Source organism: Lepidochelys kempii, chromosome 9 (genome assembly GCF_965140285.1).
Source record: "Lepidochelys kempii isolate rLepKem1 chromosome 9, rLepKem1.hap1, whole genome shotgun sequence".
In the NCBI taxonomy this organism is placed as follows: Eukaryota; Metazoa; Chordata; order Testudines; family Cheloniidae; genus Lepidochelys; species Lepidochelys kempii.
Genome location: NC_136388.1, coordinates 74,666,144 through 74,684,138, shown reverse-complemented (window position 1 = coordinate 74,684,138; position 17,995 = coordinate 74,666,144). Strand labels below are relative to the sequence as shown.

The following is a 17,995-nucleotide window of genomic DNA, read 5'->3' as shown; positions in this document are numbered from 1 at the left end:
TGCTGGGGATAAATCATTAAGAAAAAATGATCCCCCTTAAAAACCTACTGCAACGGGGTAAAGCCTGGGGGGATGGGAGGGGGAAGGACAACTGAATAAAATTAAAACAAAAGTAAAATTAAAAAAAAAGACATAAAATGTGAAAATTGTGTACGTACATTAAACCATTTATTTTTGTCACACTTCTTCACAAAGTGAAAGAACACAGGGAATATTTGTTTTTGTTTCATGTAACTATACCGCAGTGCTATGATTCAAGTTTGGTACTCACTTCTTTGAAACAATGTAACCAATAAATTATTAATTCATTGATTACAGGAATTACTCCCCAAAAAATCTTTGTTAGCTAAAAGTTAAGGCTGAGAAGTATTACTCTAAACAATATGCTCAATGAAAACAATATTTAAAAAAAAACAAACACGCAGTCACCAGCTGATGTTAAACGTACAGTTCTGACAGCAGACTTAAATGAAGGCATAGACTGCAAATCTGTGTCTGTTAAGCAATCTTAAAAAACTCAGCCCTTGCAGTCCTGCCAGCCTCCAATCTTTCATGATTTGTGGCTTTCATAGCTAGTTCCTGCTCCTGTAAAACCTCTAAATGATAGCATCTGTCATTCTGATATGAAGCATATTTAAAAAGGGCTTTCAGAAGTTTGCTAATTATGGTGAAAATCTTTTTCCATATTAAGATGTCCACATATTGACCCAGTAGCAACACCACGTCAACTGCCTTATCTCCTTTGAAATTTGGATAGTGGTGTACTGTTAGGCCTAGAAGATTTATACACATAGGACCACTAGCTCTGAGCTGAAAAATACTTGTAATTGTCACATCAATTATACTGGTGTTTATATATCACAGCACCTTCAAAACCCTAAAACACATAGATACATTTTTTACTGAAGAAGAGGGACTGATAGCCATCTCACTCCTACTGGTACAATCAGGAATTGGTAAAATATATATTCTTTTGTATATCGTTGTAAAGTAGAGCAGAGTTTGATTAAGAGCAGTGCATTCCAGATATTGTTACCCCGAAAACAGATTTAGGGTACCCCCAGAATAGCTCACCTACTAACCAATCTGTTTTCCTGATGTATGGGTCTCCAGGGTGGCTAAGGAATACCTGGAGGACACAGGCTTCTGATAAATGACTGACACAAAGACAGTGTTCTTTTCAAAACAAGGCACCTTTTTATTGGTGCAAATAATAATCCCTAATACAATAATAATCTAAACCACAAATCTCTTATAGCAAGTTAAAGAACTCCCCAAACCATACTGCCTTACAGTTGAGATGATCCTAAGTGATACACCCTGCTTATGGTGATCAGTAGTTCAGAGGTCGCTGACACCAGTTTTAAATTTTCTTTAAATCCTATGTATATACATTCTCTTTACAAACAGCACAACGCAAACACACATCTTTATTAACCTAAGCGCACACATACATACCGATACTCACTACACTATATTATTCTGTAATATTGTCTGACAGACTCACTCCACGCTTGCTGACTGTTTCTTCTGAACTCTCTCTCTCTCTCTGCCTCCCTCTGCCGCTGTGTTGTTTTTACTTCTTCTCCCTCTGCTGCTGGACCGGGCAGGATATTCTGCTGCTGCTACTGCTGCTGCTGTCAATGGACTGCTCAGGCAAGCTTTGCTCTTCTTCTCTGTCCTTCTTGCCTGTCAGCTCCTATTCTCTCCTCCTATCAGCCCACTGACATGCTGACTGTCCTGCCAAAGCTTTTTAGACACCTTTGATAATTTCTTCCAGTCAGATCTTTACTGCACATGCTCACCGCCAGCATTCCATGCATGCTCATGGCCAGTTCTATTTTTAGCATGCAGCTGTTGTTTACCTCAGCTGACCTTTCCCCTACTTTTGAAGTATCATGTAGGGTGACCAGATGTCCCGATTTTATAGGGACAGTCCTGATATTCGGGGCTTTGTCTTATATAGGCTCCTATTATTCCCTATCCCGATTTTTCACACTGGCTATCTGGTCATCCTAGTACCATGTGACCTGCAGTTTCCAATGGTGGAGTGATTCTTGCTTATTCAAAAGCGGGTCAGGAATACAAAATAGAATCTGGGGAATTTCTTTGGTATCAATGTGATTACTACTGATGGGATTAAGTTGTTTGTCATGGCTATATAGGGACAAGGGTGAGGCAAGAAATGGCTTTCTCCCATCCAGACCCATCTTTTTCAGTCAGTGTACTGCTGCCCAATTACAAATGCCATAGATGGTGGTCAAATACACTAGATAATTTCTATTATTGAACACGCTCTTCTTATGAGCACAAGGCCTGATGCTGAAAACAAAACCACACAGCCAGACCCCTGTACCCATACAATATTCCACTGACTTGAATTCACAGGCATCCTGAGGCATATTGTGGCTTGCAGAATTGAGGGATCAAAGGGCTTGACCCATCAAACTCTATCCAAGATGTCCTATTAAATAAATAATTGGGTCCATAATGCTGAAAAAAATATTGATTTACTAATCTCCAAAGAGAGCAGTACCATGCTCAGTATCTGATCATTTCCATAGACCAGTGTAAAACACCCAAATATTTGAGAAAGGATAATACCTTTTCAGTAGCCTAAATCCCAGCGTATTATGTATTACCTATCCCTCTTCTAGCACCTCCAGTCTCAAAAAACTCCCAACACTATTAAATGTGAATGTAGAGAGTGGTCTCAGTAATTAACCTTTCAAAAATGAATTAATGTACAAGACTATATTTTTCAGTTCTAATGTTTTCTATTTTAACAAGTACTGGTCAGTACTTAATATGACACTAGAGTGTCTCCTGGGGCACAAAGAGATTTAAGTAAATTTACATAAAAGGAAATAAAAAAATTTTGGTCACACAATGGTAAAAAGCCTTTAATCCAAAAATTTCAGAATTACAACAAATGAAACATTCCTTTAAGTGCTTGTGTATATTTCAATTTATGATGAAAATTTTATGCATGCCCCCCCACATAGTTTATAAAAAACTATAAATGCTACTTAACTAAATAATAAATATTTTCATTAGTGCTTAGTAGAGCTCCTAAAGAAAGATGATGAAACATCAAGTTAACGAAAATGAAAGATCGTCATACAGTTAGCTTGGACTCAAGATAAAAAAATAATCCTATGATTAACACCTACTTGTCAGAACCATGAAAAGTGAAGGTCAAAGTAACTTGTCACGTCCATCTTTCTGCTAATAAAAGACTGTTCTCTACACTATACTGTCCTGCATTTTTCTCCAATTACTCTAAAACAGTAAGGCAAAAGAACTTCCATCACTTGATTTGGCAAACCCAAGTTCAATATTTGTAAACTGTTCCAACTGCGCTCCCTCTTAGTCATCATACAGCCAAACTACACACATTACATTTTTTTTGAACTCTTAAGTCAATTCCTCCACCTCTAATTGCTCTAAATTCCTCCCGACTTTCTATTAGTCAGGGCTCAGAATTTTAGGCTTTACTTTAGGCAGAATTTCACTAGTATTGAATGACGAGATTATCACTTTCCTAACCTATGGGAATGATGCATCTGTATAAACTCTACCCATATGTGACCATCATGTTGATCACAATTCTGCAGTTCTGTCTTCTGCTGTAGTATCCACATTCCAAGTTTAAGGTAGAACAGATCCTGAAATCCAGACATTTTAGAATGCCCCCAGGATTGCATTCCTCTCTACACCTCTGGAACGTCTGTTCACTGGTGTCCAGTATCATTTTACTATTTACTTCAATTATATTGCATGGCTCTCTAAAATGATCAACCACATCAACCTTGTATTCATTTCTCTTCCCTAAGGAAATCATTGATGACTATGTGGACTACTAAATGGAAATTCCCCAGTATCCCTCAGAATATCCTTTGCCCACTTTGTCACATCTTGTCCTGGTTCCTGCAAAGTATTTCTCCCCCGCCCATTTTGATCAATTTCTTTCACATGTTTTTGATTTTACACCAAAAGCATTTTCTTATCCCTAGAGGGACTTTGTATTTTAGTCCCATCATAACTGCTAGTTCTTTTCAATCTGCTGGGATAGTCCTGCTCATTTAAAATCTTATATTAATTCCACTCTAAATGGAATGTCAAATTTTTGTAAAGCTGCTCTTGCTGCTAAGAAAGAAAGAAAGAAATTTAAAAAAATCACCTGAGGGCTTTTATCTATATATAGACTGGTGAAAGAGCAAGAGTACATCCTTGCAGGCCATTCATTATTTAATATGGTGAAATATATTTCTGGCTACCTCAAGCAATTTTTAAAGGTTTTTTTTATCTATGCTATTTTTGCTTCTGAAACAAGAGAAGGGAGAGACTGTACATTTCTTACCCGCACTATTTCACAGTCAACATTTAATTCTGCAGCAACAGCTTCAATTTTTTCTCTGCAGACTGAGCCCAGGCTGGTCATGCCATTGTCCCAGTATTTCTTGAGAGTAGCTAAATCTCGGTCACTAAACTGTGTGCGGTCCTGTAGCTGTAAGACAAGAAGTTATGATTAGAACAAGATATAAAAAAGGCTTTCAGGTGATACTGCCTTGTTCACAAACGAAGTACTTTGGAATTACAAAAGCAAAAATCACTTCATGGCCTTCCATTTCCTTAGCTTTTCTGTTCTTTAAATTCTCTCATATTAGTTTCCCTGAAGATGTCAATTTTTCAATCTAGATTGTCACAGAGTTCTCTGGGATTCACCTCTGTTGGTGGTTTTAGAACCAATGCACGTTTTAAATGTGCTAGCATTGTTTAATTCCATCTTATTTGATTTGCTTTATTTCATTTTTATAAGGTTTCATGAGTAATCATGGGGTATTTTTTGCTTCAGCTGTTTACTTTCTCTTCACCCCATTATGCGTATTATCCCTTGGGGGCGGAGAAAGTTGCCTTTTTTTTTTTTGTTTTTGCCAGAACCCTTTTATCTTACTGATAACTACAATACATGCATAATTCAAAGGATTCCAAGCCCCCTAAAGGGAATCCTTTTATGTTTATATGGTAGGCTCTGGAGCTTAAATTGTTTTCACTATTTATGATTTACCAAATGTTGTGTTTTGATAAAACTGCACAATAGTAGACAATAGATATAAACAAGGACACTGCAAAATGATTCCGAGGTTACCTACCATTTCCTTGATTTGTATGGTTGTGTATTAAAAATGCGTTATGTATGTTGTACTGCACTGCAAGTAAAACCATTAGCTCCAGTAACTCTTGTTAGTCCAACTATCTTAATCATTGTTTCCATTTCCTCACGCTGACAAACAGATTTACCACTTCTTGCTGCGAAGAATCCATAGAGGCAGCTACTTTTGAAGTCTACATGAAGAGATAGCAGAAACACATCTGCAGATGCTTAGTTACTTGTTATTTACACCAATTACTGGAATTATATATTTAAACCCAAGATTTCTATGTCAAAAGAGAAGAGAATTTTCAAATAAAAAGCTATTAAAACATTAATTTTAAAATGAGTCAGCAAAATTAGTGGAACAAAATTATTGCTAAGATTTTTGATAGAATCCAGTATTGTCATCTACCTCTTTAGTTATAAGTATCTGCTGTTTTCTCCCTTTTTAAATAAATCCTTAACAAGTCATTAAAAGAACTCCAGCTTCTTCAGTGCTAAATTAATATAAAATAGGTGTGCCAAATTATAGTTTCAGAGTAGCAGCTGTGTTAGTCTGTATTCACAGAAAGAAAAGGAGTACTAGTGGCACCTTAGAGACTAACCAATTTATTTGAGCATAAGCTTTCATGAGCTACAGCTCACTTCATCGGATGCATCTCACGAAAGCTTATGCTCAAATAAATTGGTTAGTCTCTAAGGTGCCACTAGTACTCCTTTTCTTTCTGCGAATTATAGTTTGTTTCCTAAAAAAATAATGTCCTGTTTAGAGTGATTATGTAATTCAGCACATGTATAGTGTAGTATTAACAGATTATACTCACTACCAAAAAATACTCCAAATACTCCCCTGCTATGTACAGTTTCATCCATCTAGGTACAGTCAATTCAGAACCTTTCTTCACAATCTACCATTCAGAAGTGAAAGAGAAGAGGAATGCCGACTTCCTAACGGACTCTGTTCTGAGACTGAGGGCTCTACAAATATCTGAACTGTTCCACTTTTTTCCTATGGACTTAATTTGAGCAAAATGACAGAGTAGATACTTCCAGGCCCACTGATCAAATACCCCCTTTTTATACCTACTAGGATGGGGTGTGTTTGGCTTCTAAAAATGACTGGAGGTATTCTGCCTCATTCTCATTCTGCCTGCTTGGAACAGGTGGGAGGATAAGGAGCAGCCCAGTGACTGAAAGAACGGAAGGAACTGCTGAAGGTAAGAGTAGGTGCATGATGGAAGACATTTAAGAATGTTTCAGTAAAAACATGGGGACATTAGACTGCTCATAGCTCAGTGGTTCTCAAACTTTTGAATTGGTGACCCCTTCTCACACAGCATGCCTCTGAGTGCGATGACCCCCGCCCGTAAATTAAAAACACATTTTTTATATTTAATATTATAAATACTGGAGGTGAAGTAGGTTTGGGGGTGGAGGCTGACAGCTCATGACCCCCCAGGCAATAACCACATGACCCCCTGCGGGGTCATGACCCCCAGTTTGAGAACCCCTCTCACAGCTAGTTCAACTTCAAGGCTGATTTTTTTTTTAAAACCTTGACAGTAAAGAAGTACTGCATCTGCTCCTGCTTCTGGGGATACCATAGGAATCATTGCTGTAGCTACTTGCCACTCAGGCAGCCCTACATTGTCTTTGCCTGAGAGTTGGCTGATAGCAGAGGAGAGGGAACCAGGATTTGTGGATTGCCTTCCAAGCGATTGGACCCTTTGGCTGCTGGAGAAAAATTCCTGGGAGCAAACCATGCAGCTGTCTTTCAACACAATGATTCAGTTCATGGCCATGAACAGATACCATTTCACTTTCTCCCCTATACCGTTATTCCTTGGGGGTAGAGAAGAGGGAAGCCACTACTGTATCGCAAAGAGGAGGGTGGAGGCAAAGGAAAACCTCCAGGAGTTAAATTAGCCTATTCCAAGTTGTAGTAAGGCTCAAAGTCCAGTTTAGATATCTGGTTCCCAATGTTTCACAATATTCTAGGATGACAGTTCTCTTGCTGCAAGGTAACAGAGCAATATGGCAGCTTTTTCAAGGTGAAAGTGCGAAAACACAACCACTGCAAGACAGGGCAGGTTCTGCTGCTAAAATTAAACCACCTAACAGTATATACCTACAACCTTATGCGAGAATTCTATTACCCATAAGAACATAAGAATGGCCCTACTGTGTCAGACCAAAGGTCCATCTAGCCCTGTATCCTGTGGCTAATACCAGGTGCCCCAGAGGGAATGAACATAACAGGTAATCATCAAGTAATCCATCCCCGTCGCCCATTCCCAGCTTCTGACAAACAGAAGCTTAGGGACACCATTCCTGCCCATCCTGGTTAATAACGACTGATGGACCTATCCTCCATGAACTTATGAAGATATGAACCCGGTTATAGTCTTGGCCTTCACATCTTATGGCAAGGAGTTCCACAGGTTGACCACCCACACAACACATAGCTTGATCAAACATCCACTACTAACTGTATTAGCAGTGGTTAATTTTGCAATGAGGTGTGTGGTGTGGAGAACTGGGGGCAGAGCTAAAGTTGCAGTGTACAGTAAATTGTGAGAACAGTAGGATGATTCCAGGGGGAGGGAGAAGAGAGAAAGTATAGAGGGTAAGTTCTGTTAAGTAACCTAATTTTTCATTTCCTCACTTTTGTGGGTTTGAGCCAGGTAGGTTATGTGTATAGCAACCCTAACTACTTACAATGGTGTTTTGTGTTTTAAAATATGAAGAAATTAAGTAGGGAGTGTTAACTCTCTTTCCCTGGACAATTTGTGACAGACATTAACAGTGTGCTTTCCCTCTGACACATGAAAAAACACTGAAGTAGCAATTCAGCCCAAGTACCAAATCTTGTTTTAATTTTTTTATATTAATAAACAGAATATTTTAAAGTGATGAATGTATCTGTGGCACTGACATTTCTCACAAGGCATTTTAAAAAAAGCCCTGCTGTTGTGACCACAATAGTAGAGATGGGCAAGCTAATTAAGACTCCAGTCTGCCTTGAGCAGAGTGCTTGGCGGTGTGTCAATGAAAAAGGAATAGTAAAGACAGACAAGTGAGAGAGAACATTTTGGCATTACTTCCTGGGGGCCACAATGACCTCACACTTGTCTATTGTCTGTCCTTCAGTGCTTATACTTGTACAGCCAATGTCATCTCCTTTTGTCCTACCCATATATACAGTGACCCTTTCTAGCTAGATAAGCACTCTGTATGATGTGTTAGCAATCTCCTACAATTGTTTTTATGGAATTTTTATTAGAGAAATCAAATTACGGTAGTTTGCTCCCTGTCATTGTTAAGCACCACAGAAAACAGAAAAAGTACCTAGTGGGTCGCTGCATGTAGGGAAAAAAAAGTCTGAATGGACTCAATCAAAGCAAATATGTCTTGAAGTAAAACTGTGGGAAATGCCCATTGGCAACATCCCTACAGAAACCTTGTTTTTTCCACTTACTGCTGTCATACAGAAGAAATTTAAGACAGTTTTGGTTTTACCTCCTTGTCAGAAATAAACTCTAGTCTTTAAGATGCCACTAGCCAAATAACATTTTGCTTCATTTACATGCCAAATCAGGTATTTTAAATTGCTACTGTACATCTCCTTCAAGAGCAAGTATAAGGAAAAGCATGCTGATATTGCTTCTAGGCAGAAATAGGGGGGACAAGTTTCTTCACATGGCAACCAAAATAGGAAATAAAATCTACTCTAAGGATTCCAGATAGAGACAAATTTGAGGGTGGGGGAAAAGAAATATATTTAAACACAAAACAGGGTACTCAGTTAGAAAATGGTTCTTACTAGGAAAGTTTTACATCACAATGGAAATACATGTTTCTCTCAAAACCTTGAAAGGGGAAGCCTCATCACAAGACCCTAGAACCCCAATTCTAGCAAGACCTTTGCATCTGCAAGCCATCTCTTACTTCTCTTCTGCTTTAACTTCTGTTTCCTCCTCCTACACCTCTTCACTTTTTGGTCCAAGTCTTTGCTTTGTACTTCCAGGTATCAAATGATGGCTAAATATTTACCCCCTGTAATTAAATTTATCAGTTTTGTTATCCATATTCTGAAAAGCAGATTGTGAGACAGTTTTCTGGTGAAAAGCTTCAAAAATTAGCTTCAGAAAGCAGTCCTAGTTAGCAAACTGAGTCAACAACTCTGCCAGACTCTGGGTTATATGCTGCCTATACCAGGGATTCTCAATCTTTTTCTTTCGGAGGCCCTCTCAACATGCTATAAAAACTCCATGGCCTACCTGTGCCACCACAACTGTTTTTCTGCATATAAAAGCCTGGGCCAGAATTAGGGGGGAGCAAACAGGGCAGTTGCCTGGGGCCCCATGCCACAGGGGGCCCCCATAAAGCTATATTGCTCACGCTTCGGCTTCAACCCCGAGTGATGAGGTTCAGGACCCTGGGCTTCAGACCAATGCGGTGGGGGACTGGCTTTCTGCCCTGGGCCTCAGTGAATCTACTACCACTGACCCTATTTGTCGAACCCTCTGAAACCTGCCCATGGCCCCCCGACTCCTAGTTGAGAACCACTGGCTTATACAATGGCTGTGTGTGTGTGTGAAGGCAACATTTTTTATAAGAAATTATCCAGTTTGCATATTATGGGCACTGCTGGCATTAGCCAAGTGTCACAGAATATGCACAACATATCTAAAAGTTTTGGTGCAAAACCAATACCTAAAGTTGGTAAGATCCATCAAATTTCAATGGCACTTTCCTATCATGTTACTGCCTTTTGAGCACTGGCTCTGACTTCCCAACTTTTATGCATTTGTTGAAGATGTTTCAGAGCAAATGTACCAAAGCTATACAGGAACAGTATAACTTCATTTTAACTTGAAGTCATTTAATAAAATCAATATTAAATAATTAGAATTTTTAAATATCAATTCTGGGTATTATATGTTGTAGTTTCCATAAAAGGAGATGTGTACACCTAAAAAATACCATTTACCCAAGTTGGTTTATTTAAAGTAGACTGAATTTGCATTTATTGCTTCTGAAATTCACTGTTTTAAACCATATTAAAAAAACCCCACCTCACTAAAACGTTCATTTCTTTCTTTCACCCAAAACAGACATATGACAATCCAGAATTACCTTCCTATTCTTTAAAGATACAATCTACTTCATTCTGATGTACAGACCAAACCTATATCCTGAGAAATGAAAGACTCAATTGTTCACTGAGCAATTTTATAAAGTTTCTATTAGGAATCTATCATTCATTAGTTTTGTCTCATTGTATTTGTCATGATAACAAGATGGCTTTTATAGAAGTTATGTCTTCTTTTATGAAAATCTGAAATTTGATCAGTAGCAGAGGCAAGACTTGATTTAATTTAAATTAATGAAATTGCTTAAAAACAAATACCCTCTCTGTCCCTCATAAACTCTATCACTGAGACTCAGATGGGAAAAACAAATACTTTAATAAAACATATTTTATTAGTGCATGCAGATTATCAATCTCAAAAGCCTACTAAAATAGTTTTATTTCAATGTGCTTTTTTACTCATTTCAGACAACAGAATAATACGTCTGTTTTTATCCATTATTTCTTCTTGATTTTAGGACACATACCCCTACATGTTCTCATATTGTATCTTTAAATACTCCATAAATTATATCTATATATTTAACCACAGTAACACAAGTTACTGCCTGTTTTTTTATAAAAGAGATAGGTCAACTTCTGACCATACATATTACTCAAACATATAAAATTCAGTTTTTACTTTATTTCATTTCAGAAGTCAGAATGCCCTCCCTTTTTAAGCACTGACCCATTAGCACTATGCCAGATTAGCTGCATTATAACACATCCACAAAAACCTAACAGCCTTGTTCCAAGTGTTTGGATTAAAATGTACATCCTTTATAGGTTTCCTGTAATGGATAGCTATATCAGGAGAACAGATCTATAATTCTGTCTAACACTCCTCAGAAGCCATCATACACTCCAGTCCCCATTACTATAGGTAAATTAGTGGGGACACTCCACCCGACTCTCGTTGTGAGAGAGAGAGAGAGAGAGTGTGTGCGCGCACGCGCATTTTATTTTTAGAAATGGAGGTACTGGTGAACCATAACCACAAATAACTTCAGCATGTGGGGCAGGAGATCGTCCACTTGGAATCCACACATAGCTAGGGGAGCACGTTACACTAAGAGGTTACTAGTTCTTGACTCTCCCTAGAGCTACATAAAACCTTATACAGACACTCCCCGGGTTACACAACACCCGACTTATGCAAATTCGTACTTACAGAAAAGTTTCATAAGCCAGACATAGGATTTTCGAGTTGTGGAAATTTTTGAGTAACATACGGGTATATGTTTCCGACTTACACAAAATTTGAGTTATGCAAGGCTTTCTGGAATGGAACGATTGCGTAAATTGGGGGGCATCTGTAGACCTCTGCTGAGATTGGAACCTGATTGGCGGGAGAAGCATGGAAGAAGTCTGGGGTCAGCCTGAAACAATAGGCCAAAAACAGTGCGAACTGCCTGTCTTCATTTCAGAGTGTTGATATTTTGCCAACTATTTCACTGATGATTTTAGAACAGGGGTGGGCAAACTATGGCCCACAGGCCGCATCCGGCTCACCGGACCTTTTAATCCAGCCCCTGAGTTCCTGCTGGGGAGCAGAGTTGGGACCTTTCCCTGCTCCGGTGCTCCAGCTGGGGAGCAGGGTCGGTGGCTTGCCTGGCTCTGCTCCACACATGCAGCAGCTCCATTTGGCTTCCGGAAACAGGGGCAGCCAGGGGGCTCCACACGTTGCCCCACCCCAAGGGTTGGCTCTGCAGCTCCCATTGGCCAGGAACTGAGGACGGGGCAGCACGAAGACCGGCATGGTCCCGTCTCTGCGTCGGAGGCAGGGGCAGGACGCTGTTTCCAGGAGCCGCTTCAGGTAAGGGCCACCCGGATCCTGCACCCGAGCCGCCCTCCCCCCCGACGCCCCAACTGCCTGCCCAAGCCCTGATTGTCCTCCAAACCCTTTGATCCCAGGCTGGAGCTTCCTCCTGCAGCCCAAACCTCTCATCCCCAGCCCCACCACAGAATCTGCATCCCCAGCCAGAACCCTCATCCTTCCCGTGAGCCCCAATCCCCTGCCCCAGCCAGCCCTCCATACAATTTCCATGCTGTGATGTGGCCCTCAGGCCAAAAAGTTTGCCCACCCCTGTTTTAGAAGAACCATTCAACCAGGATACTCATCCCCTAGTCTCAGGGCTGGTCTACACAGTTTTTGCACTGATTTAGCTATATTGGCTTAGAAACCAAGCTACTGCAGTTATATCAATATAGAAGTGTTATCTAGCCCTACCAATAAACACTTTTATACTGACAGAACTGCATCCATACTAGGTCATTATACCAATTTAACTGTATCAGTTTCTAAACCAACATAGTTAAATCAGTGCAAAAACAGAGGTATTGTCTATAAACAAACTGCCTCCCAAGCCTCTTGAAGGCTATAACTGCCAACTGCCCCACTACAGAGTTTCCAAACCCATCAACTTCCACACCCATCCGCCAACCCCATAACTATAATTCAGTTACGTGTTTTCAATACAAAAATTTGCAAGACACTGAATGCTGAAAATTCAAGGTCAAAGTAAAGTAAATAGAAATTGACAGCAAAATAGATATCAGAGTGGTTCCATACTGATTCTATTTGTTTTCGTATTTAAATTCATTTTGAATCTCACTTTTTGAGTTTGCCTGCAGCTGCCAAAGAATTTCCTGTCAGCTGCACTGGCCTACCACAGAAACCAGGGAACCTTGCAGTGGAACTTAGGTCCAGCTTGCCATGAAATAAACAAGGCCCCAAAAAAGATTATATTGCTTGAATTTTAGAGATCTTCAAACTTGCCTTCCTTCACCTCAATTAAGAAGATTGCTGTTAAGAGGCAGTACTGATTGCCTATTTTGTCCAAAAGAATGTTGCCTACAATAGGGGCTTTGCAGGTGAGGATAGTTCAATGCAAAGTAAATACAAAAAAAAAAAGAAGCAGGTTGGGGAAATAATGAGGGACTCTCTATAGAGATGTATAGGAATCTTCGAGGAGGAAAGAAGAGTTCGTCAGTGATCCAGAGATTACAGCAAAGAACCGTAAACCCGGAGAATCCTAACAGTAATTCAACAATGCAAATACATTAACCATTGTGACCTTCCATTCTATTCAGGTTCATAAGAATCTGAATGCCTCTTCTCATTATGCGACATGACTAGGATGTGTAATGTGTGGGTTTCTTTCTTTGTCTTCCCAAGGAGAAACTGTGTGGTCTCCCCACACCACCAATAATTTTATATAGTATATGTACACTGCTGTCTGTTTATGCTAGCAAAAGCAAGGCTGAAGTACGCTTTGACTGGAATATGGTGAAGCTAGTAGTGGTTCTTATTCTTATGGGAGTTCATTCCTGTTTTGGACTGATCCCAAAGAAAACTGTCTCCAAAGAGCTTTACCTTGCAAGAGTCAGTTCCATTGTGCCTGAGTGGCCATGGCTCTTACCACAAAGCAGGAGGTTACCTTTTAGGTATCCTGGGCCCAGATCATTGAGTGTCTTGAAGAGGACGACGCAGACCTTGAATTTGACATACTATTCAATGGGGAGCCAGTGTAAAGAGCAGAGGACAGGTCTGATGTACTTATGGCAAACCAAGTTACCGAGGAGATGTGCTAAAGCATTCTGTACTAGAGTAGATGGAGTTTTCTTGAGACTGACAATCTGCATCCAAGTAGATAGAATCACAGGGCTAGAAGGGACCACCAGAGTAACGCTGCCGCAATCCATTTGGGAAGGGAGAAATGCATTTTTCATTGATGCCAGGATACCAGCAAAGTGCAACCATCTCTGGGATGAAGGGCAGCACCCATCTGTCTCATGGCACAGTTCACAGCGTAAGGTGAGCGAAACTTTGTAGCCACAGACACTGAGTCAAACCAACCAAGAAATGCCATGAAATCTTTTGGCCTAAACTGTTGCTTTGTCTGAGGAATGGGAGGTGGTGAAAGAAGACACAAAAGGGTCTTCATCCCTTTACTCTGGTGTCTACATACAAAGGCCAGTAATAATAGTCCTTGAACTCCCTTAGCATATGGACTGCTTCCAGCCATCACCAGCATCAGCTACTCTGACAAGACTGGGATAGGATGGGGTGAGTCTAGTCCCATTGCTCCTGATTTCTTACCCATTAGCCAGCAGAACTGTTAGTACAAGGTGGGGTAGGTATACATTGCACCTATTCAAAAGGTAGCAGAATTGTCTTCCAAAATAAATTTGCCCAAAGCTCCTGCAATTCAGGACAGGTTTCAGAATAGCAGTTGTGTTAGTCTGTATTCACAAAAAGAAAAGGAGTACTTGTGGCTCTAGTACTTAGAGACTAACCAATTTATTTGAGCATCAGGAGAGTGGGGTGGGGGGGAGAGAAAACCTGGATTTGTGCTGGAAATGGCCCACCTTGATTATCATACACATTGTAAGGAGAGTGATAACTTTAGATAAGCTATTACCAGCAGGAGAGTAGGGTGGGGGGAGAAAACCTTTTGAAGTTATAAGCACCCATTTTTTCATGGTCTGTGTGTATAAAAACATCCTCACTGCATTTTCCACTTTTATGCATCAGATGAAGTGAGCTGTAGCTCACGAAAGCTTATGCTCAGATAAATTGGTTAGTCTCTAAGGTGCCACAAGTACTCCTTTTCTTTTTGCAATTCAGGACAAGTTCCCTTGCAGGTCTCCTGCAGCTTTGATGCTTCTCCATGACCCTCACATGGACCAGCCACAGTCTGACTCTTATCATACACGGAAAGCAGACAGAACCTCTGTTTTTAAGATCTCATTCATAACACACACATACAGTAAACTGCATAGACTTAACCCATCTGTCTGAGAAGGAAGAAGGGCTGAAAGGCCTCTGCTGAGATCTGAACTTGTGTTCAGAGTGTCTTTGTATTCCAGCAATGCTTAGCCCATAACCCCTCACATTGTGATTCCATGTTCTAGGCAAAACTTCAATGCTGTGGCTCAAAAAGACCAACTTCTACCCTTGACTGTGGGCAACTAAAACAGAACTAAGGAATACCAGAATTCCAGCTTCACTCTTGTAGATGGAGTAAAGATAGGGGAGTCTGGAAGTATCATTCTAGTTAACTTATTTTGGTTTAATGGGTACTACAATGTCATCTCAGAGTGAGAGTGAATAAACTAGAGTAGAGATTTTGCAACACTGTCTTGTTTATCACAGCTGTTGGATGAATACTTGTTTCTTTTTAAACTGCAGAAGTTAAAAACCCACAACACCCAAAAATATCCAAGCTTTCACTCATATCAAAACACAAGTCTCAATAACCTTAATTACATGTGGAGTAGCAGTAACAGCTATGGTTAAGATTATATTACTGTTTCCACTCTAGTTTCTCAATTGTTCAGCTTTGTTTTTTCGAATTTTCACATTTGGGGCTGAAATTTTCCAGGATTTGCTTCTATCTTTGTGATTTTAAAGGAAGTTTTAGCAAGAATGATCCAGTCACTTTAAGAAAAGCAAAACACAACACACATTTCTTCAACTTAAAAATAAAAGACCATACTATAGCTGAAATGGGCAGGAATTTTTCCTGGTCAGAAAAACTTTTTACTGTGCAGCCGCACCTGTATGCCTAGTGCAGCCTTCCTTCTCTGTACATTTTATAAGCTTTGTGAATAAGTTGTGCAAACATAAAAAACAGTTATCCACCTTCGCCTACTGTTGTTCTTCGAGGGGTTTTGTATGTGTCCATTACACTAAGTGTGTGTACCTCCCAGGTACCTGTGCCAGAGGGCTTCCCCTGGCAAGACACATAGGGGCAGCCATGCCTTCACCCTGGTGTTCCTCATGCACCAAGCTGAGAATATTAAGGGGCAGAGCTGCCCTGTGTGTCCTTCAGTTCCTTCGTACCAGACTTTTAGATGATAGACTTCGCTGCATTGCGGAAGGAGGGTGGGTCAGGTAACGGACACATGCAACACATCTCAATGGGTGAAAGGTACACAAAGGTGAGTAATTGTTTTTTCTTCTTTGAGTAACTGCATATGTCTATTACACCAGGTGACTCCCAAGCAGTTTCTGGGGGAGCTAGGAGTCTCAGTGGAAGAGAGACTGCAGAATTGCTTTTCTTACATTAGCATCTTCTCTTGATGTGGTTGTAATGTCTAGCAAAAGTGTGGACTGAAGACCATGTTGACGCTCTATACAGACACCCATGACAAGAACATTTCCCACAAATACTGTACAGACTGAGTGTGCAGAGAGCTTTTCTACAAGTGCGATGTTCTGGATCCTGTAGCGCATAACAATTCAGCTAGTGATCCATTTGGAAAGTTGTACTGTGATAGGATGCCTTCCTATTCATTCTGAGTAGGAGACAAACAACTGGGAAGAGACCCACAAGACTTTGTTCTTTTCAGATAAAAAGCTCGTGCTCAGCAAACATCCAGAGTGCAGAGCTTTTGCTCATCTTTTTGAGTATGAGGCCCTGCAAAGAAGACTGGTAAATATATAGATAGGTTGGGGTGGAATCAGATACTACTTTGGAGAGAAACTTAGGGTTTAGCCTAAACTGTACAGCATTCTTGTAAAAAAACTATATGGACAGTCACTAGAGCATGTAATTCCCCCATTCTTCTTGCTGAGGCAATGGCTATTAGATAGGCCACCTTTGCAGAAAGGTGCAACAAATGGGTAATTAACAGTTCGAAAGGGAGCCCATAAGGGCTCACAACACTAAATTCCAATCCCAATATGAAGTAGGGTCCCTGATAGGAGGGAACAATCTTTCTAGGCCTTTAAGAAACCGTTAAGGTGGTCATAGGATTGGAGAATGCGGTCCCATGACGTGAGAGTGAAACTCCAAAATTGTGACAAGGTGCACTTTTATATAGAGCTGACCACCAAACCTTACTCTTAAATGTAAGAAATAATCAAAAATCTATTGAATAGTAGATTGCATAGGAGACCCAGGGGATATTTACTCCGCAATTAAATGCCCAGATCTAGCCCATGTCAGCTGACTCAGGCTCACGGCGCTCAGGTTGTGGGCTATAAAACTGCAGTGTAGATGTTCAGGCTTGGGCTGGAGCCCAGCTTTGGGACTCCGCAATGGGGAAGGGTCCCAGAGCTCAGGGTCCAGGCTGGACACCAAACATCTACACCACAATTTTACAGCCCCACAGCCAGAGCCCTGTGAGCCTGAGTCAGCTGATATAGGCCAACTGCAGGTGTTTAATTGCAGTGTAGGCATACACACCCAGATAAAGAAATGTTTCCACTTATTAAGGTATGTAGCACTTGCGTATGGTTTCCTACTATTTAAGTAGGACTAACTAAAAACTGAACATTCACTGCAATCTCCACTGAAGGAACAGACAGACAGAATACTCCGATCGAACATGGATGGTAGGAAGGAACTGAAGGATGAGGAAAGCTTCACTCCTTTATAGCTTCAGAGGGAGCACAAGGAGCACCAGTGAACAAACACGGCCACCTCCATGGGCACCATTAGAGAAAACTCTCTGGCACCATTGCATGAGATGCACGCATCCATTGTGTAATGGACACATGCCATCACTCTAATAACTTTGCAAACAGAGCATGTAATTTTTCAGTCAAGAATTGGTTAAATCAACCACATTTCACTAGAACACTTAAAAGCATTTCTCTTCAGTGAGGGTTATATTCATGCCACTGTACAGAGAAGTAAGGCTGAACAACTCTTACATATCCAGCTAACTCAGCCACATAGGGAAAATTT

General features: G+C 40.4%; 1 protein-coding gene across 12 annotated transcripts in view; it reads right to left on the bottom strand.

Moving 5' to 3' along the window:
* The window catches only part of HDX (highly divergent homeobox), a 111,827-nt gene that overhangs the window by 37,867 nt on the left and 55,965 nt on the right, over positions 1–17,995 (bottom strand). For all 12 annotated transcript variants that reach the window (XR_012160937.2, XM_073360905.2, XM_073360908.1 and 9 more), the window contains one exon: positions 4,364–4,510. Coding sequence is in view for 11 of the 12 variants with exons in the window: in XM_073360905.2 (XP_073217006.1) it covers positions 4,364–4,510 (147 nt within the window). In the remaining variant the exon portion in view is untranslated. The remainder of the gene's footprint in view (positions 1–4,363; positions 4,511–17,995) is intronic.